This window comes from Trichoderma atroviride, chromosome 4 (assembly GCF_020647795.1).
Source record: "Trichoderma atroviride chromosome 4, complete sequence".
Classification (NCBI taxonomy): Eukaryota; Fungi; Ascomycota; class Sordariomycetes; order Hypocreales; family Hypocreaceae; genus Trichoderma; species Trichoderma atroviride.
In genome coordinates this window covers 3524382-3549286 of record NC_089403.1, presented here as the reverse complement: position 1 = coordinate 3549286, position 24905 = coordinate 3524382, and the positions used below count along the sequence as shown (strand labels likewise).

Sequence of the window (24905 nt, the reverse complement as noted above, 5' to 3'; positions counted from 1 at the left end):
ATCGCACCGAAACTGTAATCCTACGTTGCGTCTTCATGCTTCAATATACATGTTTCGCTTGTTGTTTGGCGTCTCTAATTGCATTATACTGCAAAGACTCGCTTATTGTTGCTACTATCAATCGCCTTGCTCCGTAGCACATCTGCGCGCTAAATAAGTACGTCGTTCCCCGTATGGAGCAATCAGGGATGTGGGACCGGCCTGCAACTTGGACGGTTTGAGCTGATGCTGGTAGATTCATGCTCTTTAAATTTATGTTGATCTGTCGTATGTGAGGTGAGAGAACCACGTATAATATCCTCGACAGTGTATTTTGGTGGAGGTAATCTCAGAAGTCGCGATATACCTGTACGATAAAAATAGATGTACACGTCAATTAATGCGGTAACTTGCCAAATATTGAAGTAATCGGTGAAGCTTTTGATAGTGGCAAGCGGCGATCCAAGTCAATACGCTACCAGTTGTAAGCGACAAGTGAAAGAAGATGTAAGAGAAGGGTGCGATATGGCGTATATTCGTCAAGCAGCCTAGTGTATTGTTCTCAAGCGCAGACTCTACTTTAGCTAGAGGCCGGCTTTGCTATCATAGTTCACCTAAACGTTATACACACGCCGACATGGAAAATCAATGTCATATAAAGCATAGGTATACTAAGATGTGCTAGGTATGTACATGTATGTTTCTTATCGAATACTACACAAATTGAGCAAAACTTCCTACAGACTGCTTCATCTACGCTCCATTTACTTTGACAGCTTTCCGTTTCAGTTTGCTCAGTCGATGATTTGTATGGACTAGGTAAGCATAAGTATGCATTACATCAAGGAACTCATGTATTGTCCTCTTTTATCTTCGTGCTGAATAGTATATAGATGAAAATGCATTGTGTTGTTCGTTATTAGTCTTCTCCTTTTTAGTTCCTCAAGCTCTAGGCGAAGCATTTAAAGCTTTGCGGAAGAGAATTGAGTTTACGCGATACTGAGAAACACCAGTAGATGGCGACAGTCGCACCCAAAATGGAAACCATCAGAACAGACAATAATCAATACTAGGATATCCAAGTCTGATTGGTTCGCATTGATACGCAGGTGCTAAATGGGCTTAGAAGATTGCCTAGCCAGGAACATGGATTTTGATAGAATGCTCACTCAACGTTTAGACATGCGGCTTGAAGAGAGGCTGATCATGGCTCGTGGCTGAAATATAGCTCCTAGATGACAGTTCTCTCTTTCGCATAATCGGCACCTTGTTTTCACCACAACCTTCTCCCACGAACATCTATTCGCACTGACTCGAGCTTTCACATGTCTGGACCGGATCGAAACGTCATCCACGTCGCGGTGCTGAGCCACGACGAGGTTCTGTGGAGACTTTGGCCAAGATAGCACCGCCACATACCGCATTAGCCTCACCCCTTCTTCATGATGACGTCGCAAAATTGCCCCGCCTACACCCCTCAAACAAGAAGCTTGCCAGGAACTACGATAGCGAGCTTGCGCTGAAGCCACGGTCTGGTCACTCAAACGCGTTATATATCGCCACCCTTCTTTCTCCCTGGATCGCTGTTATTTCCAAAACTCTTTCAAATACCTGATAACCATCTACCATACCTATACAACTCTCCCACCATCACTAAGCTCCTAAAGCCAAAATGACCACCACCGTCCACGTCAAGAACATTGCTGCCGCAACAGGCGACTCTGAAGTCAAGGACTTCTTTAGCTTCTGGTTTGTCTCCCTCTCCTATAACGTCCTAATGTCTAATCGCTGTGGACCAAGCTAACATTTGCACAGCGGCAAAATCACCGATATCAAAGTCACCACTGAGGGCGAGACGAAAAGCGCAGAAGTCACTTTCGAAAAGGAGACTGCCATGAAGACAGCTCTCCTCCTCAACAACACACAGCTCGGCCCCAACCACATCACAGTCGCCAGCGCCACCGGCGATTCTGAAGACGATGGCTCTCACTTCGCTCGACAGGGCAACAACAACGACGAGATTACCCAGGAGATGAAGCCCCGCTCGCGCATCCTTGCCGAGTACCTGGCGCACGGCTACGTCGTTGGCGACGTGGCGCTGCAGCGCGCCATCGAGCTGGACCAGAAGCACGGCATCTCGTCAACATTCCTCAACAAGATTCAGGAAATGGACAAGAAGTATCAGGCCACCGACCGTGCCAGAACCACCGACCAGACCTACGGCATCTCCCAGCGCGCCGGCAGCTTCTTTGGCGGCCTGAGCAGCTACTTTGAAAAGGCCAGCAACACCCCTACTGGCAAGAAGATTGCCCAGTTCTATCTCGAAGGCTCGAGACAGGTGCAGGATATCCACACCGAGGCGCGGCGACTTGCTGATCTGAAGACGGAGGAGCACGGCAGCGCATACAAGGCTGCTGGTTTGGAGAGGGTCTTTGGCAAGGAGGCTGAGAAGCAGAAGGAGACGTCTACTGAGGAGAAGCCTGCCGCTCCTGCTGCTGCGACATCTTCCACTGATGCCAAGAGCGGTTAAGGCAATTAGAGTCAGCTCACCTGTCGTATGGAATGGCTCCTGATGATTTTTTAAGCTGAAATTGTTTGGTCTTATTGTACTGAGTTCAGATGGTGATATGGTTCTACGGTTTCAATTCAACGGGCGTAGGATAGTTTAGCGACGCAAATAGTTGATGCTATGAAATGAAATGCAATTAAATGAAATATTGTACAAATGCCAATCTCTTCTTTATCCTTTTCCCCTCCTTCAACCGGACATTGCCCTAAGAGTTGAGCGGAGTCCCTGCGGGCTGATTAGTAGCAGGTTCTATAGAGTTCGCGCGACCTCAGTTAGATTCACAGTTTCCTTCTCCCTTGGAAAACTTGTGTTCGAGTGCGTCGTCCATTGGTCCTTTGGGGTTCGATGACAGGCACTGCCGATGAAATTTCAATTAAAATCTGCTAATGAACGATGAAATGAAATGTTTAAATGCACTCTTACATCGAGTTGATGGTTAGGATCTATCTCATTTTTTTTGGTAGCATCTGATGCCTTGCCGGATCCGGTGGGATCCTGAAGCTGGCGGCCGGATTGGCGTTCAGGAGGAGGAGACTCGCGACCTTCAGGCATGATGAATTTTGGATTGTTGTTTTGATTGATTGATTGATTGATTTGGGAAAAAAGCTGTTCAAGGAAATTTAGACTTTGCGGCGATGATAGATTTCTTAAGTAGAGCTTTGACTGCTCGTTGCTCTAAAAGAATGGCGTTGACGTCAGCGCCCTTCATCATCGACAAACGATTGCATCATGTTGATGTCGCACAACGGTTCTGATAGTCTGATAAGATAGTGAATTGTATCGATCGATTGAATCAAAAATGGAGCTTTTCCACAGATGGAGGCGTTAATTGGGGCTTAATTGGGGCCTTTTTCTTTGCCTTTTCTACTGCATTATGCCCGATCATCTCGACAGGTCTGCGGCGTACCTGAAACCTTGTTAGCACAGAGAACTGTAGCTATGGTGAGATTGTGCCGCTCCATTGTGCAATTAGGACTTGCAACTTAACAAGTTGGAGATTAACAGAGTTGATAACAATTTGTAGTATCGAGTAGTATTATTCTTTTTCTTAGGTACTGGCAATGCTCAAGCAAACCCTTTATCGGACAACATGTCTCAGTCCGTAGTCAGGAGAGCCTGCTCCATGTTATTAGACAATCTCCTGGGTGAAGACATGCGCTGCTTAGGGGTACTTTGCATCTGAATTAAACACGCACTTCTCTCAACATGCGGAAGAATTTTGTGCTGCACCGCCATGGAGCTCACCCTCCATCAAATTTGTGTACCAGCCGCTTGCAGCACACTGAGCACAGGCACCAAGCCCCCCTAAAGCACCGCCAAGCACCTGCCGAGTCGCTGTACTTTAGCGGACTTGTCGGGTACCGTCTTAGTGCCCGCGGCGGCCATTCCCACCATATTCCCACTCACCCCGCACCAAACGCCGGCCAACGGGGGGGGCCCTTTCTTCGTCGTACCGCCAAATCCAGATGGATCCCGACATTCTCTTTGTCTCAACCTTGCCTCGTCCAGCTGCGACACACCGCATCTTCAATCTCGTTTTGCCGGTGGCTTTTCTCGCTCCTCTCCTCGCGCCTCTTTGCGCCGCAGCAGCAGCTTGGCCCGTCCCAGCCACCGCCGCCCGGAAGACGCGATCCGACAAACGCATTTACACGAGATTAACTTCCCACCATACTTTCGACTAGGTCACAGAGGACACCATCACAAAAGGGCGTGGCCATACTCTTTGGTACAAGACCAGCAAAGATGCCAGATCTAAACTCCGTGCCTCCTTCGCCTCACGTGCTAGCAAGCGGCACGCATTCTCGTCGCCAGTCGGCCAACCTACAAGCCGCAACGTCGCCGTCTTCGACATCTGTCAACATCCTGCCGTCCAACCAGGCCGCCGTGAACCAGCAGATCCCCTCGCAAGCCTTGCCGTCGCCCGGATTCCCGCCGCAATCGCCCATGAGTCCCCCGGCAGATGCTGCAGTCGGGCCAGGCCCGGGCCCTCTACGACACCCAAGACCGCTGACGGCTTCCGAGCTTCATATGCAGCTGGAAAAGGAGCAGGAGGCAGTGGTAAGGATGAGCCCATGACTGTAGTTGACATGTCTTGGCCTGTGATACCCGTTGCGCGACTATCGACTGACCATCGGCAGGTGAATCGTCTGACCCGTGAACTCTCCATTTTGCGTGCTGCCCACAATGCGTCTGTCGTTTCAAACACGTCCTCGACGTCCAACGCTGCCTCTTCCCATGACCCCATTGTCGAATCTTCGCTTTTGTCTGGCTCTGGCTTCTCGATTCCTACCGCACGCCGCCATCACAGAACCTCTTCTTCCACGTCCCAGACCTTCCCCAGCTTTGTTTCCTCGTACGACGCTCGAGCCCGGCCATCCCACCCCGCATCGCTCTCGCGGCAGAATAGCAGTGCTTCGCGTCGAAGCCAGACAGGATCGCCGGCACCAGCCAGCTCGATAGACCCGTCCAACTATTTCCATCAACAGAGAGTCCCGGCCGCCGCCTCCAACTCCATCATGATGAGCTCTGTCGTGGCTACTCCTGGCAGCTCCATTTTGGGTGACCAGATGAGCCCTGGGTTGATGCCCGCGACGCTGCGATACGAGGAGACGGCATTTTACCGACAAGAGCTGGACAATGCAAAGAAGGAGAACGAGGCGCTCAAGAGACGCATTCGAGAGCTTGAACGAGTCGTCCGTGAGAGGCGATCGAGCGATGCAAGCCGCAATAGAAGTGATAGCGCGAGCACTACAGCTAGCGCCAGCGTGGCCCCGGGTGGTGGCGTCAGTATTGCGGGCCCTCGAGAGAGCATCTACGGCCATGGCCGAGATCGTGAGCGCGCTATGCAAAGCTCGACGAGCCTGGCTGGAGGCGTGAGCATCGGAGTTTCTGATGAAGAGGTCAAGGTTGGCGAGAGCGCTGCTAGTGGCCGATCGGGAAATGATGGCCAGCGGTAATGATCAAAACAAGATCGACTAGACTTACAGTTTTCTTTGTTTGGCAAGCGGATGGGTATGGTATACAAACTTGGGCTCTAATCAACACAAAAGGAAAATACTTATTGGCGTTTGGGGTTATCAGCGAGACTATGAGTTGGTTCTCAAAATTCTTCTTCATTTTGTTGTCTCTCTTGCTTTTTCCTTTTGCTTCGCTTGCAGCTAACCAGCTTCAGCTATTTCTTTTTGTCCCTTTTCTATACAGAAGCAAATTATATAGTTTGGTATAGAGTGAGCGCTTTAGCTTTCACCATCAAAAATTAATGACTTAGGAACCATCGCTCATTAACCAACTTGCTCAACAATGCTCCATTGCTACTAAAACAAGAAGAAGGAAATAAACACCGTGCCATGAAAATGAAGAAATCCAATCATATGTCCTAAATCAAGTACAGACGCACCAAGTTCTTGGTAACCAAAGAGACAGGAAAGAAAGCACCCTCGAGTAGCAAACACCGTCTTCTCACAGGATCTCGATATCGTGGTCGAACTTTTTAGCCCTCTTCCTGCGGAGCTCGAGCAGAGGTATGTCCTCTGAATCCTCGCCAGAGGACTGGTCCTCATCCTGGTTCTTCAGTATCCTTTTCCGCCTAGAAGATGGGCTTGACAAACCCAAGCTCGAATCTTCTGCTTCAGCAGCCCTCTTCCTGCGGAGCTCGAGCAGAGATGTATCCTCTAAAATTTCGCCAGAGACCTCGTCCTCAACCAGGTTCTTCACTGGCCTTTTCCGCCTAGAAGATGGGTTTGACAAGCCCAGGCTTGAATCTTCCACTTCAACTGCGGCGTCGACGCTTGAAGATACGAATAAAGAAGATTCCTGTGCAGAATGCTCAGTTTGTGCTTCGTCGTCTTCATTCTGATCTTGGTTTGCCCGTCTTTCACGTTGTCTCCGTTTCTCATCGCGCATACGACCAATGACGCGTACGAGAACATCTCGGATGGTACATTTCTCCTTGACGGAAATGCTGCATTTGAAGACTGTGCTGTAGGCGCAGCGATATAGATGAGACTCGTGAGTTTTTTCCTCCAGCATCATTTCCGAGGACGCGTATTTATCGGACATGGCGGCGAGCTCAATGGTGAGATTGACGTTTTCGTTTTGCAGAGTCAGGTTCTTTTCGCACAACTGCTCAACTTTTTTTCTTTCCCTGTCGAACTGGCTGTTGAGATTGCTCATGGCAAGTTTCTGCTCTGCTTCAGAGGCTTCGTAATTTGCTACGCACAAGTCGTACTGTTTCTTCAGCTCTGCTTCCACCGAAATCGACTTTGCCTCTGCAAGCTGGCATCTCTGCTCGAGACTCGTCTTGTCTTCATCTCTTTCCTTCGTCATGCGTTCCAAGGCCAGGCTAAGCTCGCGACACTTTTCTTCCAGGCGGCTGCACTTGCGTTGCGCCTCACGCTCTCTCCGCTCTAGATTCTGCACTTGGCGAGATAGGGGGTACTGGTTGGATGGAGAAGGGGCGCGTAGTATCGAGCGAATGGTCTCGTTGCTGGGGGGAGAACTGCCATATCCATCGCTTGGCGATTCGATTGGCGGCGGAGAAGAGAGTTCTGTTGTGTGGTGATCTTCTGGTTCAAGAGTAGCACTGGGACGAAACGTAACTGACGACATGGTTGTTGTTTTTTTTCCGTCTTGCGAGAATAAGCGAATGTGTGAAACTTTTGTTCATGAGAGCATTTTTAGAGGCTTGTTCCTACGCATTGCTCGGATTATTTGACGTAGGGGTGAGTGAGCAAGTGAAGTTGTGACTTTGTCACACTCCAAAAAAAGCGAGGTAGAAGTAAATGAAAAGTTGAGCAGAGAATTTTTTTTACAAAAGTATGGGCCATGTAATTTTCGTCTGAACCTTTTTTCTTCTTTTAACAACTAGTTCTGCGGCCTTGGCACAGGTGAATCGAAAGTGAACCACAAGTGAGTAGAGAGGTAGGTCAGGTGCGTGAGTCCAGCGCTTTGCAAATTTTATTCCACCTAAAACGTTCAAAGCCTTGGATATCTCACCAATGTAAAGAAAAAATAAAATGCATAAACTTCTAAATATAGACAATCAATTACAAAAACACTTTGGTTACGGCTCGACGGTTCGGCTGGTCAAAGGCGTGTATATGAATGTCGCCTCTTTGACAGTTACACTGCAGCCCTACAGATTCACTGGCACGCGAGTACACCCAATAGGATCAGTCTTGTTCTTTACACTCCTGTAATCAATGAAAAGCCTAATAAACCTCCTTTTCTTCTATATTCTAGCGGTGAGGTGGACCATTTCAAAGTTCAGCGCGCTTAATGGGAAGAGACGTCTAAGATGAGAAAGAGCATCTATAAGGCTTTGGATTGGCTCTTTAACTTATGATCAAGGATCAAAGTAATACTCTCTTTGTTTTTGTTGCTACGACCCGCTTATAACGCCTACCAGCTCCTCATATACCTTGGCTAATTCCCTCGCCGACGTCTTCCTCTAGAAGGTGGGTGATTGGGTTCAAAGACGGCAGCCAATTGCATGCATTTCTTCAAAGCAGCATGCTCGTTTCGCATATGATGGTCCAACTGCCATAGGTACAACGCCTCCTGGAGGCTGCTGCTGCGCAGGCTTTCAATGTATTGAGAGGTCCAATCCCCAGACTCAGGGTCGTGGCCAAGTTCAAGGACTAGGTTCAAGTAATAGATGTTGTAATCAAAAACAGGCCTGGTCCCCTGGCTAGCACGAGAGAATCTCAGATGCGCTCGGTGCCAAGCCCCACCATCGATGAATACTTTATCCATGTCTTTGAAGAGGGCTTCTATCGTCGCGGCGGCAGAAACAGGCGCCCCGTCGATTACAGAGTACTGGCGAGGCTCTTGAGACTGCGCCTATCGTTTGGCGCGGCCAGAAGTGTTGCGCAGGACAGCAGCAGCGACTACGTTGCCGGGTGCAGATTCATTCACAATGGCCCAACTCTTGATTTGGGGTTTCCATCGTCGATAGCCAAGGGCAGTTCCGGTAAAAGGTGCGGGCATGTCGCCTCTAAGCCCTTTCTTGGAGGACCGCCAAGCGTGCCTCCGGGCGAGCTCCAGAATCTCTGGCCAGGACCCATTAGCGGTCTGAATATCTCCAAGAGCATTGGCCAGCTCATCTTTGTGTCCGCATTGTGAGCCTATTTGGGCCTTTCCAACAAGAGATTTAACAGATCGAGATAGGGCGTCGAATGAACAGGGCCCACTAGGGCGTAGGTCGTTGGGGATAGATTCCCACAGCTCAAGAAGGCTCTCCTGGGGCGTTTTGGTGGCTGCCATTGAGCACACGTTTGTGGTACGTTTGAATGTCGAATTCTGAATGCTCAAAAGGAAGAGCCAGCTGACTATGAACAATTGAGGCATTTTATGACGGATCCTACATTCAGGCTACAATGCGAGGTGCAAGCTGAGACATAACATGGACCAAGACATTGATATACACACCTTTGTAAATTGGCTGCATACGCGCCGCAGAATATGCATGTGCCTTACTTTTCATTCCTAGAGTAAATCAGTTTCTTCGATATCGACATAGTATTATTACAGCGATAGTAAGGTTCAGCAATTATACCACCAAAGACCGCATTCCTATTACTGTAATATCGAGTATCATCTTTACTCTATAGTAAGTTCGTAGAATCGCTTTGATATCAAACTTACAAGGCAGATGGACTTTTCAACGGGTATCTCACGTATTGACAACTTATGTTGTAACAAAATTGTACATTAAACTAAGACTCGGTTATATCAGAGCATTCTCTTACTCAAACCGACCATCCATCAACTTCCACATCACAGAGAAACCCAAGCCTCACACAACAACTCTCAATCTGCTTGACGATCCAAAACCACTCCCGTTGGATCTCTCGTCTCTCTATCCCCCCCACGTAGCCTCCCACCCGTGATCCGCCAAATACACCTTCCACGCCGCGTCATCGTCCTCCAGCCGGCGGGACACGTCAGGGATGACGAAAAAGGCCACGAGGGCGCCAAGCACCGCAAACGCAGACCCGATGAGAAACGCCACTTGGTTTCCCTTGTCTGGGTTGCTGGCGTACTTGTTGAGGATTGCCGTAAAGACTTGAGTGCCAATGGCGGCGCCGGCTTTGCTGCAGGCGCTTATCAAGCCCATCATTTGGCCACGGATGGAGGTGGGGAAGCACTCGGATGCGGTCAGGACAACGGTGCTGTAAAAGTATTGGTTAGCCTTACGTTGAAGGGATAAAGAGAAAGTTGTTTGTATAAGTGACAAGGATAGGGACTCATGTATCAAGCAGCAATAATCTTACCTTCCAGGCCCCACCTCACCAAGCGTCAAGAAGATTCCATACATGACTACAAAGAGAGGAAATACAGTCTGAATAGGACCAATGGCCCCTCCAATGATGAATCCAAGTATGGCCTGCAGACTGAACCCGAGCGCCATTGTCTGCCGCCTCCCAATCTTGTCAGACAGATAGCCGCCCAAAAAGGGGCCGGGCACATAGAAGCAGTTGATGAGGACGCCCCATCCAAGAGACTTTACAAGGCTCTGCTCCGCGTTGACTCGGCTGATGATTGTCGAGCTGAATATCCCAAAAGGAATGGAAATCCAATTATACAAGAACCAACTGGCCGCAGACCCAATCAGCGGCCGATAGTACCGCTTCAGCGCCAACCAGTACGGCACTCGCTGCTTTCTCATGGCGGATTTCCGATAGGCCGTAGCAACAGCCATACGCATCCGAAACCAAAAGATGCCCAGCGGCGGAATCGCCCCCAGCGCAAACGACGTCCGCCAGACAATGCCATACTTGTCCTCTCTCTGCCCGACGCAAAGCAGCAACAACAGAGGCACCAGCCCGCCCCAGACATAGCCAAGATCAGAAGACAAATCGGCCAGCATGGCAAACATGAAGCCGCGGTGCTTACGGTACGCGCCGCTCTCGTCGGTAGCTTCGACGGCGCCGGCGCCAGACACGGGATACTCGCCTCCGGCACCGACGCCGGCAACGCCTCGGGCGACGATGAGCATCCATAAAAGGCCGTTTGGAGATGTGCCGTTGGCGGCAGCCGACAAGGCGATTCCGAGGACGAGCAGAATGGTCGTGGCCACGGCGCCGGTCTTGCGGCCGAGCTGGTCGACGATGACGCCGAAGAAGAGCATGCCGATGATCATGCCGATGAGGAAGGCGTTGCTGAGGCGCGAGTAGATGGAGCTGGTCAGGGCGTCGGGGTAGATGACGCCGAGGAGAAGCTCGACGTTGCCTATCACGGCGGCATTACTATGAGTTTCATATCAACATTGAATCTTTATCATAGTGCGAATGGAAGAACAAAGCTTTGTCTTACTAGCCATCTGATCCAATTGCCAAGCCAGAAAAGAGAACCATCAACCAGACGGAGACTTTGCTGTAGTATTCTTTGGCAGACTCGGCTACACTGCCCGTCTCGACGTCGACGCCATCTTTGCTCTTTTCGACTTGCGTCTCGTCCTTGACCGTTTCTATAGCCTCGGATTTGCCAACAGGTGAAGTTTCTGGCTTTGAAGTTTCGTCTTCTGTTAAATCCACAGCCATGGCGATGATTTGGCAGTAGATGAAGATGAACTGCAAAAATCTAGAATATTTTACGCGGGTTGTACGTTGATCTATACCCACGTGAGGAATGACTTACATGAAGAGGGGTCGGGAAATGGAGGAGTTGCATGCAGGGTTACATGCACTTATCTTTCTTTTTCACCCTATTCCAACTTGCGCACTTTGCTTTCTTCAGTATAACACTCAGATTGAAGGGGCATCTTCGTCAAGATACGCTATCCGGCTAAGTAGCAGAGATCGGCGTAAGAACATGGCTGCTCGCTTGTCGAGATGGCACTTTGGAGTGACATTTCTCATCAAAGCGATGATACTAGCGTTGGCCAAGATAAGCTCTCCGTTTATATTAATCCAGCTCTTGCTCTGATTACTCATGAATTAAACAGTAATCTCCATTCAGAACCGTATTCCTTGGCCATGAAAGCGGCCAACTTCCAGTTCAAACCGGGGGGGGGGGGGGCCGTTATGAATGCTTTCCTAAACAAGTTGGCCGGTCCGTGGCTGCATTCAAAGATGGAACCAATTCCCCGCACTGGTGATCTTTGTTTTCAAGGTAGGATACAGATAACTTATGATAGGGCGCCTAATAAAAGTTAATGCGAGCTTTTTCTGTTCGTATTTTAGCAATCGTTGAGCGGCCATTATTCCCGTGCATGATGCCGGCACTCGTGCTAAATCCCCCCCGCCTATAGAATCCCACATTAAACGGCAATGAATGTTCAACTTGACCTATCAATACGCAACGCTAAATACACAGTAGCAGGGATACGTCATTTACGATTGGTTCGCAAGATAGCAAGCTATAAGCTGCCAAGTGCAAAACCAAGTGGATTCAAGTTCCCCGAGATAATCGTATCTCTATTAGGGAGCTCGCAATCTTTTAGTTCAGACACCAACTCTCCTGCGCAGCAGCCAAGAGATTAAGTATCTTCACGCTATTTACATCAAAATCTCGATTGAATATGATTCATGCGGAAGAAGACTCATCACTGCTGCCTTGTTGATGTCAAGAAATCAATGTAGACATCATGTATCATTACCAGTCCATCAACAGCGAAAAGGGCACAGCGCTGCCAACAACATCGCCGCCGACAATAAAAACACCACAACGCCAGCATTCACCCTCAAGGCCACGATTCCGCATCTCGTTCTTCACAACTCTCTTCTTCCTCGGAACCTTTTTCCTCTATAAAACCTTTCTACCATCATCACTTTGCAGCCACCACCACCACCCAGACGTCGCCAAAGTCCAACAATGCTCCATCACCAACTTCAAATCCGACCTCTCCTTCCTAGACAACGCGCCCCCCCATCCAAGCAGACGAATTCCTCCAACGCAGAGACCGTCTCGCACAGGCCCTCGTCCGCAACAAGGTAGACGCCTTTGTACTCGAGCCGGGCTACACGTTCCAGTACTACGGCAACATCTCCCAGGTCGACTGGGAACCATGGGAGCCCGAAGAGCGCCCCTTTCTCATGCTCATCATGCCGCAGATTTCGCCCCATGACGGTAAAGTCTCTGCAAAGACTGCCTTTCTCTCACCTCATTTTGAAGAGGGCCGCGTGCGTATGCTGGGCATCCCGTCTCATGAGGCGGAGCTGGACATTGTCATCTGGGAAGAGCACTGGAACCCATACACGACATTGCTCGAGTCAAGGCTCTTCAAGGACACCGAGTCCCCCACGCTCATGGTAGACGAAGAAATGCGCGACTTCATCGTGCGCGGCCTCGACGCCTACGGCTTCCGCACCGTCGGCCTCACCCCCGAAGCCGAGCTCGTGAGACAGCAAAAGTCGGCCGCCGAAGTCGCGCTGCTCCGGGCCGTCAACACCGGCACCGTGGCCGCCGTGAGGGCCATGCGGCCGTGCCTCGTGCCGGGCCTCACCGAGGACCAAGTCACTTCCATTCTGGACAAGACGCTGCTCTCTGTTGGATTCAGCCTCTTCTTCGACATTGTCCTCTTTGAGGAGCACGGCGCCCTGCCTCATGGCGGGTTCGTCACCGGCGGCAAGAAGCTCACGTATGATTCCATGGTTGTCATTGACGTTGGCGCCCATTATCTCGGTTACTCGTCCGATATATGCCGCAGCTTCCTGATCGATGCCCCACCGTCATCTCATGGAACTGATCCTCTACGGGCTGAGAAGGAAAAAGTGTGGCAAATCGTCTTGGAAGCGCAAACCGCCGCAGCGAGAGCAATGAAGCCGAATAACACTGCCGCCAGTGTTGACATTGCCGCGCGAACAGTCATTGAAGATGCAGGATATGGGTATGGATTCACGCATCGCCTCGGACATGGCATTGGCATTAAAGCACACGAGTCGCCGTACCTGAACAAGTGGAACACGGCTGCGCTCCTGCAGCCCGGGATGACATTTACCAACGAGCCAGGAATTTATCTAGAAGGCAAATTTGGAGTGAGGCATGAAGACATTTATTTGGTGAAAGAGGACGGTGAGGCAGAGCTCCTCACAGGCCAGCGAGCAAGAGGACTGTATAAGCCTTGAAAACAAAAAAAATTGTATAAATTACATGCAAAAGGGGGTATCATTAAACTTTCTGTCTAGATGTTTATACCATACGTTTTCTCTCATCATTTCCATACTTGTTTATATCAGGTGATGCTTTGTCAACAATAATAACAACAGCGCTATGTAACTCTCACATCGTCATCAATGCTTCTGACGATCCTTCATGTAAAGGAAAGCCACTCGCAATCGCAGTACGCGGCAGGTACTGCAGCCACGGCAAGCCATCGCCTTCCAAAATGGGGCTGTGATTCAAACTGCAATCAATATAGACATTGCCATCCAGGTACGTCCAGTTGGACACGTCTGTTGTGCTCTCGGCCACGGATCCCTGGAACGGCGAGGTGCTCAACGCCGCGCAGAACCAGGACATTTGCTGAAACACCTCAATCAGGGTATGCATCCAGGCGCTCACGCTCATCCGGATCCACGAGCCCTCGGCCTCGATGTGAATGAATCTCAGGCCGGGGCAGTGCGCGCCTTTACCGTCGCTGCCGTCCCAGACGTGCATTCCGGAAAAGTCATCGCCTCGCAGGAGTGAGGATGTTGCATTTTTACGTGCCTCCTCTATGCAGCCCAGGATGATGGATCCGCATTTCGGCCACTGCTTCTCAGTGTACTCCGAGACAGTTGTGCAGTTATGCTCGGTAGAGGTGCCTGTTACTACAGGTAACGATCCCAAGCGAAGATGGGAAAGGTCGCTCAAGTTTCCCTGCGGATCGAATAGCTGGCACTCGTACTTGAACTGCACAATGTGAAAGCCATCCGATGGTGGAGGACCAGGCCTTCTCAGCACAATATCCCAGATGGCCGACTCAGCAAAGTGGATCTGGACAAAATGCGGAGACAGCAGCACTCTTCTCATCTCACTGATGAGATTCTTGGCAGCATTGCCCGTCGTGATGAGTGTATGAAGCGCACGAGCAATCTCGTCCGGGTTCCCCCCCGGCGACTGATCGGCAAACTCTCGATGCCAGAAGCCACACAGCAGCTGCAGAGCCAGCGGGAGGTCAATGCCCTTGGTGTTGGTCGACCAAGTCACCGGCCTCTTGGACAGACCCGGGCCAAGCTTGTCCAGGATGCATCTGGCCGTCTCGGGGCCATTCAGCACAAGCACGAGCTGGCGGATCGGCCCATCAAACAGCAGGCCGACCTGGCGAGAGAGCTGCGGGCCAGCACCGCCGTGGTCCGGATCGTGGTAGAACAGGAAGAGCTCGTCCCACAGCTGCCGCACAAAGACGGATATGAGGCGGTCGAGCACTCGGTCGAGGTTGACCTGGATCCTGCGGTCCGGGAAGTAGTAGTGGCTGAGCAGCTCGTTGCTCAAGCCGTCGGCCAGGGCCTTGGCAAACGCGGCAACCAGCGCCCCCGCAACCAGGGGTGGCAGCTGGACCTCGATGTTCTTTGCTTGCTGTCTGAAGTTGGTCGGGAACGGTGGTATCGGCGGCTTGATTGGCGCGGCGGGCAGAGGGGGAGCAAAGCCGGTCCCGGGTATCCTAAGGGTTTCAGGACAGCCAGGCGGAGGTGGCATGTCTGGTCATGGCGAGAGGGGAGGATGTGGTGAGGGGATATATAGCGGTGTTGTTCACACGACTCTCTCCATGCAGGTGTGTCTCGTGCATGCGATATATCAAAGAAGCCGTAGGAAGGGATCACCACAGGGATGAGAAGCTGAGGATTTAAGCTTGACCAATCCCCCCTTCATATAAGAGAAAGTTGATCCAGAATCCTCTTCCACACAAAAGTCGTGCCCAATGAAATTCCCACTGCCATTTTATTTATAAGATGTGGGTTTTTAAAAAGACGATTGCCATTTTTTAGGGGCCACCTCGAAAAGTGCTGAGCAGGCAATAACAGGCGTTGCGTAGCTGACGTTGCAAGCTTTCGAAAGCATTGCGCGTCCCATTTCCAAACTAAGTAAAAGGCGGCTACCCGCTTGCCACACAAGCTCTGCTATTGTCCTTGCTCTCTATCTTCATACCAGGAACAACAATACGCCGAGACATGCTAATTGAACATTGGAACTTTTTTCAAAAAGGCGAAACGAGGGCCACGACTCATGAGTCCCTTTTTTCTCATTTAATGTAAGCGTACGGAGTATTCGATGGAGCTTTTGTTCCCGCTGTCTGGGATATCGCAAAAAGCTGCGCGTTCTCGGGTAACCACCCGCGCCAAACCAGGCAATCCATTCGAAACCCCAACCCGTGCCCAGAATTACGATGCTTTGATTGAGGCGGGAAAAAAAAAAAGATAAAAACAACGAATCATCTGCTTGCGAATGCTGACCTGGCAGTCCGAGATGAGACAAAAAAAAAAGCGAATGCGAAAACAGTGAATGGGTGGCTGACCCGGCGGTTACGTACTGCGCGGGTCGAGATCCAGCTCGGGTACAAGTCCCATGATAGAATATGATAATGCACCACCTACTTGAGTCAATGATTAGTATGACCAATCCTATTTTTGGGGGCTATAAATAAAGACTCACTCTTCAATCTATATAATATTGCTCTTGTCCCCCCTCTTTGGCCTCAAATTCATTTCAAGCCCTCGGTGGGGGGTTTATTGGGACTGCAGTTCAACGACGATCACCCACAAAAGACTCAGATAATCAACTTTTCTTATCGAAACGAGGCGGCATAGATGCCTGAGGACACTACACAGTATTGATATTACTCTTCATCTCAGTCTCGGGTACAAGAGGCGAAACGGGTTTCGTCTTGGCGCTGTAGAAGTAAGTTCGTGCAGCAGTTGTCTCAAAGCAGTAAGTGCTCCACATATGCTTAACATACGGAGATGGCATCGTCTTCCACAAAACAAGGTATGGCGGAATCTGCAACACGAGAATGAGCATCTTAGGTGATAACAGCACGTTGAATTCCAAATAAAAGTTTGGAGCTTCATACCGCCAAATGCTCATCGGCGGCGCAATTCCCTGCCTCCATTGGACCGTCCCTGGAGATGCGCATCAAAGGCGTCAATGTGGCTGATGCCGTCCTACTATACTTCTGCCGATCGCTCTCCAACCCCGCATCAATCGACACGAGAAGAGGGGAAGCTGGCCTGGCCAAAGAGCTCACTTCAAAGAGTTTACAAGTTGCACATCAAATCTACCTCTAGGGGACGACGAATGCTTACAAGGTATTCAGAAACACACAGCAAGTAGAATCAAAGTGATATCAGGTAAAACCTGGTTAATTGTGAAAAGATTTCAGTTATACATTAAGAGTGCGTACACTCCCTTCAAGAAAGTAATTGCCATAAGCGATGCATCCAGCAATCGCATCATAACCCGACCAACAACATCTAGTTGCAATATCCCGGGCGCCGACTCGCACCGAACTAAGCGAAGCCAAACAAAAAAAGATTCAAGGAACTATTGGAACAGATATTAAGATGGGTGGATGGGTATTTACTCGTCAGCATCCTTGTTCTTCTTCTTCTTCTTGCCACCGCCGCCGCCGCTTGACATGCCCGTTGCAGGCTGGCTTTGCAGGTGAACTTCAAAGTAGTTTTCGCCTTGATCCCATGCGAAACCCTTGAGGTATGGGTTATCCAGCTCATCATCAGCCTGCAGGCAAGTATTGTTAGCCACAACGCCAGATGAGATGTAAAGAGTTCAAGTCTCAAGAGCTTACCCTGTTCTTATTTGCCTTGTGGATGGCCGACAAGGCGTCACCTATTGTCAGGCCCTTCATGTTTCGTGCCACAACCTCCTTGCCATGCGGGAATTTTAATGTTATGCTCTTGATAGGGGGCGCTGTTAGAGGAATCATGAGCAGTTGGTCATTGTCAAGATCCTTTGGCCGTTGATTTATTTTCCTGTCATGTATGTGTTAGTCGATGTTATAATAGAAAAGGTACGATTGATTCCGCAATCGGACAGTGCGAACATACCAAGCCGTTTGCTGTGTCTCCACAGCTAGTTTCAGAGGTGCATGGCTTTCGTCTATTCCTCGGTGTAAGCAATTGGTCATAGGCAGCAATTACAATGACGGGACAACTCACTGATTTCGTTGATGGTCATGACACCAGCCGCACTAGAGCTGGTTCTTCGGTGACCCTTCTCTTTGGGCGGTGATGATGACAGGCCTTGGACGGCAGAATCGACCTTTGTGAGAGGTTCAGACATGATAGTTGCGGGATCAGAGGCGATCCGAGAGCTGCGAGTGAATCGTGTGAGAAGCATTGAAACGACGTCACAGGGAAGCAGCAGATGAATTTACCTGTTTTGAGGAATAAGACGAGATGAGATGAAACTGATTGTACTGATGGAGAGAAGAGAGGAAGGAAAGAGGAGAAGGTTGGAGAGAGGGGAAGGAGTGGCTTCATAAAGGCCGGCAGGACCCAGGCGTGCTAGGCGTGCTAGGCACCGTCACACTCGCTTCCGACAGCAGGAGCAGAGCATCGCTGTTGCCCCTTACGCAGCCCGGGCGGGGTAATGCCTTCCTTCTCCCAGACCGGGAATGCGAGCGGATCGCGTGACAATGATACCACTGGCGATGCTGGCTGCGTGCAGGTCACTGTGGTACCCGATTAGGCTTAGCACGGCGACCCTGCACTAAGTCCACCAGAATCCGGGGAAGAATCTGGGGAAGCGCCCCACTGCCCTGCGAGTGCCGGTTGATGGGGGGAAAAAGACGTTGCGCGAGGGACAAGTGTTGGGAATTGCCGTGCATCGAGTTTCGGCTGATGAAAAAGACGTTTTTTTCGCATCCTTTTCCTGCGTTGTTCTGCTGGGCCGTTGCCGTGTGATTGGGGATGCGAATGAGTGATCGGGCATCCAATGTGACTAGAGCGCCCCCCTTGCCCCTCACCGGCCGATCTCTCCGGGTGGAGCGGGTACTTGATGGCAGCGCGCCCACTCCGCCCGATCCAAGGTATCCGGTACCTCTGAGCCTTTTGCGACGTCTCGAAAACAAGTGACGTACTCGCCCTCCATCCCGTATCTCCCGTCCAATGACATTGGCCGACCTCCCCAACCGCGTCGTTTCCGGACTGTGCTGCAGCACCCATTTACTACTCGTCTAGGCTTAGGTGAGCAATGACCTGATGAGTGGCTTGTCTGAGGTCGGGGGGACAGACCAGTTGCGTGCCAACCGAACGCAAGCATCGTTTTACTCCGCACCGGCTGAAGAGGAGGAGAACGAGTCTCGTGGTCGGGCGCTGGAGCACGCAAGCCAAAAGCCTCGCCACCCAGCAACTGATATCTACCCAACTCTTCTCGCCCATCTTCCCATCGTGCAAGAACTGCGCATCGTTTTGAATCCCAAATCAAGCGTGTATCGAATGAATAGTCCCTCCCACACGACCAACCTTCTCGTACGGACGGCCCCGTAATAGACAATGGCTCTACTGCGGGACTCTCGGGCTGTACACCGAGCCCCGCTGTGGGCCTCATAGCACGATGCATCGCGTGTTTTGCCGCCAGAGGTCAGCACACGTACAGGCCACGGGTGAGGAAGCGCCGCTCCATTGAGCCGAAACAAGAGAGGATATAACTCGAGCCCATCGTCATGGCGACCAGTGCCTCGATTCGGATGGCAAACTCGATTGAAAGAGACCACCGCAAGATGAAACCGCGCACGCATGACTGCCCCCCTTTCGATTCGATTTCGAGAGGCACTCCGAAACTCGCAGTTGTCGTTCCGAGAATCGTTAAACACTATAGACCACGCGCATGATTATCCTCATAGCATGATTAGATAGACGCAAGGGGCGAAGATGGGGAAAACCCGGACCTTCCTCTACTGCTTATTCTCTCCCAGTACGCATACCTGACCAGTATAGCATACTAATGTTTGAAGTGATACAAACCGCCATATACCAATTATCCCGATGACGACTCATTGCTACTTTCGAATTCAAACCGTGATTATGCCGTTATGCTCTGCGATAGCACCCCAGCCCGCTCGTGAACTATTCGGCGACTGCATCCCGCGATTTCTTCGTGCTTACCGACATGAACCAAGCATCAGCTACCCTGTAACCTTGCAACATGGCCACCGCACAACGTTTTTCGGTCGACGAAACACAATACCGAACCCTTCCGAATAGCCTCATTTACTCGTCTTTATCTGCGCTAATTTCGTCATCAAATTGTCTCTGTCGTGTTTTTCGTGAACTGGCAATATCATGCATGAATGGATCCCCAAGGTGGAGGTCGGCGATGTCCTGGCGGTCCACAGCACGCCTGCGACATGAGTGGATTACCATGTTCATATGACTGATTAATAGCCTAGACATTGCCCCGACGACGCAAGAGCCGCAGACTGTAGTCGATTCTAGGCCTTTCGCAACTCCATCACCTGCTCTCGACGATGTCTTGTGACAAACAAAGGAGTTTCCCTTACCTCGAATTAAGAGACCTTACGAGAAGACGACATCCGATCAATGAACATACACGAGCCTTGACTACAAACTTGGGAGCCTTATGAACAACAACACGTCTTATCAACGGGAATTGAACAATATGGAGGAACAAAATCACGATACTGCTGCATTCTACTTACCATAGTACTTGCACCCCACTTCGCAATACCTTGAGATCCTGCCGATGCGCCATGTCGACCTCTTACACGAAAAGAGCCCTCCCATTTCGCGAAATCCTTCCCTAAAGATGCGTCACGCGAAGATCGAAGATATGCGTTCAACTAAATCGATAAATCTGCACTTTATTTGCTTCTAGCAAACGCCGTATGATACCCCAAAGTATTGTTATTCGACCTTACTCTTACATGACTGCCTGCGAAAAGAAGTCGCTAACAATGCTGTGTCGCGGCTATATCATAGACTACATGTACCGGCCAATTCCCGATATGAATGAGATTTCCCACCGCTTCTACGTCTGGAAAGATTGATTTCGACAATAATCATTTCTCACGAGCGCTTCGTCCTAAATCTTTTCCCTTTTCTCTTTCCTAACCACGGTGAACCTCAAAATTTACACTGGCATCTCCCTCTACGATAACGTGTGAATTGCACATGCACCTTTCTTCCACCACGAAATTGCCTAATATTCATCCCGCGGCCCAGCGAACGAAGTCGAGATATACAAAACCTGCTACTTTTGTCAAAAGCGCTCTTTTTCATTCCGCTATTTACAATCATTATTATGTATCCTTTCACCACATTTATGCCATTAACAACAGCGAGGGAATACTCTGTGTTGGGTTGGATATTAATCCTCAAGGTCGAATAAGACGGAAGACGCTCACAGTACGCATGCTCGAAGCACCACTACGCATAGAACCGCCCCGCGGCCGGCGGTAACAAGGCGCAATCATGGGAATAAATCACAAGTTGGAAAGGGCAAGGTAATTGGAGATTTGAATAATATGCTCATGCACTCCATGGCAAGAAGCTAATTGCTGCAAAGGCACGTCAAGGAAAGGACACGAAAGGGAATCGATGCAATGTCCATCTATGTATCGCTCATCGATATGTTGGCAGTGTGGTGAGTCACCAAGCCCTTTTCTATGCCCCGCCTGTCCATTTACAAGGGAATCCTCACTGAACATCAATTTTAGGAATGGAATCAAAGGCGTTGGAAGCAGTAAGAGTGAGGCAGCTAAAGGGACCAATATTTCCACTACTTCTTGCCTGACCTTCTGAACAGGAGGAAACGGCGTCGAACCCGACCGACAAAGCGACGATGGTATCTGTGTGCGGGCTTTGCTATGGGAAGGTGGATAATTCATGTCGGAATTGTGCAACCGAATGAATGGGAGTGAAAAGGGACGGTAGTGTATGGAACAGAGGTTTACAGAAAAATGGATGAGCTTCAACACTGGCGGCATCTCAAGCACCAGCTACAGTAGAAGCCAAACAAACAGCATGTTTTCGGTGAAAGCGGAGAAACAATGTAACAAGTCCCATGCATGAGACGAACTGCTCAGACTTGATTCGCCCAGCACTGGTCGCGTAGCTGTTCCCGGCGTCCGGTTACAGTGCTAATGCAGAGGCGGTAGCAGCTAGTCTATTTAAAACGGGCGGTGGGAACACCTTGGCCCAAACATGGCGCAACACATTTCATCAACTACGCGACAGAGCATCGCAAATGTCTCTCTGTATGCACCGCGCTGTAATTGCCGTTTCGTATAAACACGGCCGAAGCTGTGCCATCTACCAATCCGGAGAGGACAATGGGCAGGTCGCGTTGGCACGAACCCGTGCTATTGGTTAAGCAGCACGCCCATCAAATGCGTATGCACGGCGAATGCAACACAAGGAAAGGTCTAGACAACTGCGCTGGACCTCTTAGGAGGCGCCATGTCATTGCAATATATGTACTGGCTGTTTTGTGCAGCGCGTAAAATGCTACATCGCGTATATGCGTGCATCCCCAACAATTAAAATTCGCAGCCTGAGGCCGACCAGCATTTGCCATTCTGCCTATATATAAACGAGAGGAAGCAGCACTCTGTGACTTTGACAACTTTTGATTCTGTACAACATCAGCATACATCTATTCAGCAGCCATTTGGGCAACTCAGCAGAATATGAAACCCCGGACAAACTTGCGTCGGTGCAGTGATTGGAATGTTGGTTCCCATCAAGGCATCGCCTCAAGTTTTGTCCGTGGTTTCATATGTTGCTGATTAGACAAATGGCTACTGAATAGATGGAAATATATCTCGAAAATGTAACCTTTTTCTACGCCAAAGTGGTTAGTTTGATCTCATAGGGCTGCCACCCACACACCGCAGTGGATCACGTAGCTAATTGTACCTTTCACAGTAAACGCCAACTCGCCAATACAGCTGGATTCCTACCGAGGCTGACTGCTGGTTTTGAAACGCGGCCTTGACCTCCTTGTTCCTCGCATCTTTGGACAAGGTGTTTGACCGTTAAAATATCAAGGGCCGTAAAAGTAAGGACGAGATGGAGCCAATGGGAAGGAGAGTCGCTAGTTATAGACATGTACTGGTTTAGATTTGTCAAGTTGGAAATGGGTTGCAATGTCTGTATATACATGTACCTAATCCTTAGTCAGGCACATAATACTGCACAATGTAGTTCAACACCTAAATTGAACTCGCACAAACCTTCATTCCGATGAAACCAATCTCACAAGCTCGTAGTCTATTAAAAGACCTGATACGTCAAAACGGACAATAACCTCGCTGAGCTAAGCCGGGGCTGCTCTCGGCTTTAGCCAGCCCGCCGCTCTCGACGGAACCGTTCCGGATATGGAGACGCGGGGGAAGAGCGGGGGGTTTTGTTCGATTATTGACGGGAGCAGAGAGGACACAAACAACCGTGCATTGGAGAGTATATCACACTCGTCTTGTTGTAGGCATACTTTTGTCACGCATCTTTTAATGCCACCAAGATCCGACAGAAACCGTCGGACTCGGGGCGGAATCGGAACCGGAACGCCCAACCGTGGCGCAAAGCTCCCAGACAAGCTTCATTGCTCAAAGGCAGAGACATCGCCATCAGATACTAAGCAGAATATGCCGACGTTTGTGTAAGTTCGGCACTGGTGGTGTCTAGTCTTTTAGCTCTTTTTTTTTCTTTCGTATCTTAGTTCGTCTGATATAAATGATACTTTGAATCCAATTCTTCTCCTCCTGGCTGCCTTGGTGAATTGCTTGAATCCAACAGACGCCGAATAGAACGTTGTTTCGTCATCATGCCTGCTACAGTGTTTGCTACAAAGGAGCTGTACAAGTACCAGAATGGATTCGACAACCACTTAGAGTATGTTCTTCTGCCTTGCGAACAGGGAATGAAGCTCCAAACTAATCGCCAACTCCCAGATCCGAAGCCGTCCAAGGCGCCCTCCCCATCGCCCAAAACTCCCCCCAAAGCCCCCCCCTACGGCCTCTACGCCGAGAAGCTCTCGGGAACCGCCTTCACGGCCCCCCCGCCACGACAACAAGCAGACCTGGCTGTATCGCATCCTGCCGTCCTGCGCCCATCCGCCCTACCAGCCGTCGGCCGAGCCGTCCCGCGCCGCGCAGGAGGGCGCCGACACCTCCAAGCTGCGCTACATCCCCAACCAGCTGCGATGGGACCCCTTTGACCACAACGAGGCGCGCGACCTGGACTTTGTGTCGGGCATGCGGCTCGTGGCCGGCGCGGGCGATGCCACGCAGAAGCAAGGCCTGGGGATGCTTGTTTATGCCGCCGGGAAGAGCATGCCCGCCAACTCGGCCTTTTACTCGGCCGACGGCGACCTGCTGATTGTCCCTCAGGAGGGCGATCTCAACATCCGCACCGAGTTCGGCTGGCTGCTGGTGCGGCCCATGGAGATTGCCGTCATCCCGCGCGGCGTCAAGTACCAGGTGAGCATCTCGGGCCCGGCCAGAGGCTACGCGCTGGAGCTGTACCAGGGCCACTTCGTGCTGCCCGAGCTGGGCCCCATCGGCTCCAACGGGCTCGCCAACGCGCGCGACTTCCAGGCGCCCGTGGCTCACTTCAGCGAGGACTTTGGCGCAACCGCCTCCGAGGGCAGCAACGCCTTCGCCGTCACCGTCAAGATGAACAACTCGCTGTTCGAGACGCGCCAGGCGCACACGCCCTTTGACGTCGTCGCCTGGCACGGCAACTACTACCCCTACAAGTACGACCTGGGCCGCTTCAACACCATCGGCACAATCTCCTACGACCACCCGGACCCGTCCATCTTCACGGTGCTCTCGGCCCCGTCGCCCGTCGCGGGCACCGCCGTCGCCGACTTTGTCATCTTCCCGCCGCGCTGGCTCGTCGGCGAGGACACCTTCCGCCCGCCCTGGTACCACCGCAACACCATGAGCGAGTTCATGGGCCTCATCTGCGGCGGCTACGACGCCAAGCGCGGCGGCGCGGGCGGCTTCGTGCCCGGCGGCGCCAGCCTGCACAACGTCATGAGCGGCCACGGCCCGGACGCCGAGAGCTACGAGGGCGCGCGCAATGCCCAGCTGGCGCCGGTCAAAGTTGGCGCCGGCAGCTGTGCCTTCATGTTTGAGAGCAGCCTCATGGTGGGCGTCACTGAATGGGGGCTGCGGACGTGCAAGAAGGTCCAGGAGGGATATAGCGAGGAGAGCTGGGGCGGAGTCAAGGCGCACTGGGCGAAGCCGGCTGATAAGGAGGTGAGAAGCCACCTCGCCGACTAAAGGGGGGGGGAGAAGAAGGGAAAAAAAAGAACAAGTAAAAGAAGCATAACAAGAAGAGACTTTATCATTCGAGCAGCGTTGAATGTATGGCTTGAGGGAGATGACGAGCACAAGTGTTTATATACTATTTGGTAGGTTCTGTAGGATATTAGCGATCACTAGAATGAG

At 50.9% G+C, this 24905-nt stretch overlaps 12 protein-coding genes across 12 annotated transcripts; 6 read left to right on the top strand and 6 right to left on the bottom strand.

Annotated features, from left to right (window-relative positions):
• The first annotated feature begins 1467 nt into the window (after positions 1-1467).
• Positions 1468-2704, top strand: TrAtP1_008526 (uncharacterized protein). Its single transcript, XM_014086815.2, has 2 exons — positions 1468-1728; positions 1795-2704. Exons 1-2 carry the CDS (start codon positions 1652-1654, stop codon positions 2507-2509), a joined length of 792 nt encoding a protein of 263 aa, XP_013942290.1. The 5' UTR covers positions 1468-1651; the 3' UTR covers positions 2510-2704.
• On the bottom strand, positions 2705-3515 carry TrAtP1_008525 (uncharacterized protein). The gene is made up of 2 exons (XM_066113938.1): positions 2972-3515; positions 2705-2903 (listed from the first exon to the last, which is right to left on the bottom strand). Exons 1-2 carry the CDS (start codon positions 3098-3100, stop codon positions 2817-2819), a joined length of 216 nt encoding a protein of 71 aa, XP_065970028.1. The 5' UTR covers positions 3101-3515; the 3' UTR covers positions 2705-2816.
• Positions 3516-3535: 20 nt separating this feature from the next.
• On the top strand, positions 3536-5845 carry TrAtP1_008524 (uncharacterized protein). Its single transcript, XM_014086814.2, has 2 exons — positions 3536-4606; positions 4687-5845. Exons 1-2 carry the CDS (start codon positions 4292-4294, stop codon positions 5503-5505), a joined length of 1134 nt encoding a protein of 377 aa, XP_013942289.2. The 5' UTR covers positions 3536-4291; the 3' UTR covers positions 5506-5845.
• Positions 5846-6007: 162 nt separating this feature from the next.
• On the bottom strand, positions 6008-7156 carry TrAtP1_008523 (uncharacterized protein; the record flags this gene model as incomplete). The annotated part of the gene is made up of 1 exon (XM_014086813.2): positions 6008-7156. The coding sequence occupies one exon, from the start codon at positions 7154-7156 to the stop codon at positions 6008-6010; it is 1149 nt and encodes a 382-aa protein (XP_013942288.2).
• An 860-nt stretch (positions 7157-8016) lies between these two features.
• Positions 8017-8822, bottom strand: TrAtP1_008522 (uncharacterized protein). The gene has a single exon (XM_014086812.2). It carries the CDS (start codon positions 8810-8812, stop codon positions 8390-8392), a length of 423 nt encoding a protein of 140 aa, XP_013942287.2. The 5' UTR covers positions 8813-8822; the 3' UTR covers positions 8017-8389.
• Positions 8823-9336: 514 nt separating this feature from the next.
• On the bottom strand, positions 9337-11755 carry TrAtP1_008521 (uncharacterized protein). Its single transcript, XM_014086811.2, has 3 exons — positions 10865-11755; positions 9823-10797; positions 9337-9720 (listed from the first exon to the last, which is right to left on the bottom strand). Exons 1-3 carry the CDS (start codon positions 11089-11091, stop codon positions 9408-9410), a joined length of 1515 nt encoding a protein of 504 aa, XP_013942286.2. The 5' UTR covers positions 11092-11755; the 3' UTR covers positions 9337-9407.
• Positions 11756-11956: 201 nt separating this feature from the next.
• TrAtP1_008520 (uncharacterized protein) lies at positions 11957-13617 on the top strand (the record flags this gene model as incomplete). Its single annotated transcript, XM_014086810.2, has 1 exon — positions 11957-13617. The coding sequence occupies exon 1, from the start codon at positions 12586-12588 to the stop codon at positions 13615-13617; it is 1032 nt and encodes a 343-aa protein (XP_013942285.2). The 5' UTR covers positions 11957-12585.
• On the bottom strand, positions 13605-15511 carry TrAtP1_008519 (uncharacterized protein). The gene has a single exon (XM_014086809.2). It carries the CDS (start codon positions 15167-15169, stop codon positions 13772-13774), a length of 1398 nt encoding a protein of 465 aa, XP_013942284.2. The 5' UTR covers positions 15170-15511; the 3' UTR covers positions 13605-13771.
• Positions 15512-16804: 1293 nt separating this feature from the next.
• On the bottom strand, positions 16805-17900 carry TrAtP1_008518 (uncharacterized protein). Its single transcript, XM_014086808.2, has 5 exons — positions 17862-17900; positions 17644-17798; positions 17533-17584; positions 17274-17457; positions 16805-17206 (listed from the first exon to the last, which is right to left on the bottom strand). The coding sequence occupies exons 2-5, from the start codon at positions 17765-17767 to the stop codon at positions 17048-17050; spliced, it is 519 nt and encodes a 172-aa protein (XP_013942283.1). The 5' UTR covers positions 17768-17798; positions 17862-17900; the 3' UTR covers positions 16805-17047.
• A 3019-nt stretch (positions 17901-20919) lies between these two features.
• On the top strand, positions 20920-22418 carry TrAtP1_008517 (uncharacterized protein; the record flags this gene model as incomplete). Its single annotated transcript, XM_066113937.1, has 6 exons — positions 20920-20951; positions 21014-21091; positions 21165-21196; positions 21254-21298; positions 22259-22303; positions 22375-22418. The coding sequence occupies 6 exons, from the start codon at positions 20920-20922 to the stop codon at positions 22416-22418; spliced, it is 276 nt and encodes a 91-aa protein (XP_065970027.1).
• Positions 22419-23272: 854 nt separating this feature from the next.
• TrAtP1_008516 (uncharacterized protein) lies at positions 23273-23665 on the top strand (the record flags this gene model as incomplete). Its single annotated transcript, XM_066113936.1, has 1 exon — positions 23273-23665. The coding sequence occupies one exon, from the start codon at positions 23273-23275 to the stop codon at positions 23663-23665; it is 393 nt and encodes a 130-aa protein (XP_065970026.1).
• Positions 23666-23702: 37 nt separating this feature from the next.
• TrAtP1_008515 (uncharacterized protein) lies at positions 23703-24737 on the top strand (the record flags this gene model as incomplete). The annotated part of the gene is made up of 1 exon (XM_014086807.2): positions 23703-24737. The coding sequence occupies one exon, from the start codon at positions 23703-23705 to the stop codon at positions 24735-24737; it is 1035 nt and encodes a 344-aa protein (XP_013942282.2).
• Positions 24738-24905: the final 168 nt, after the last annotated feature.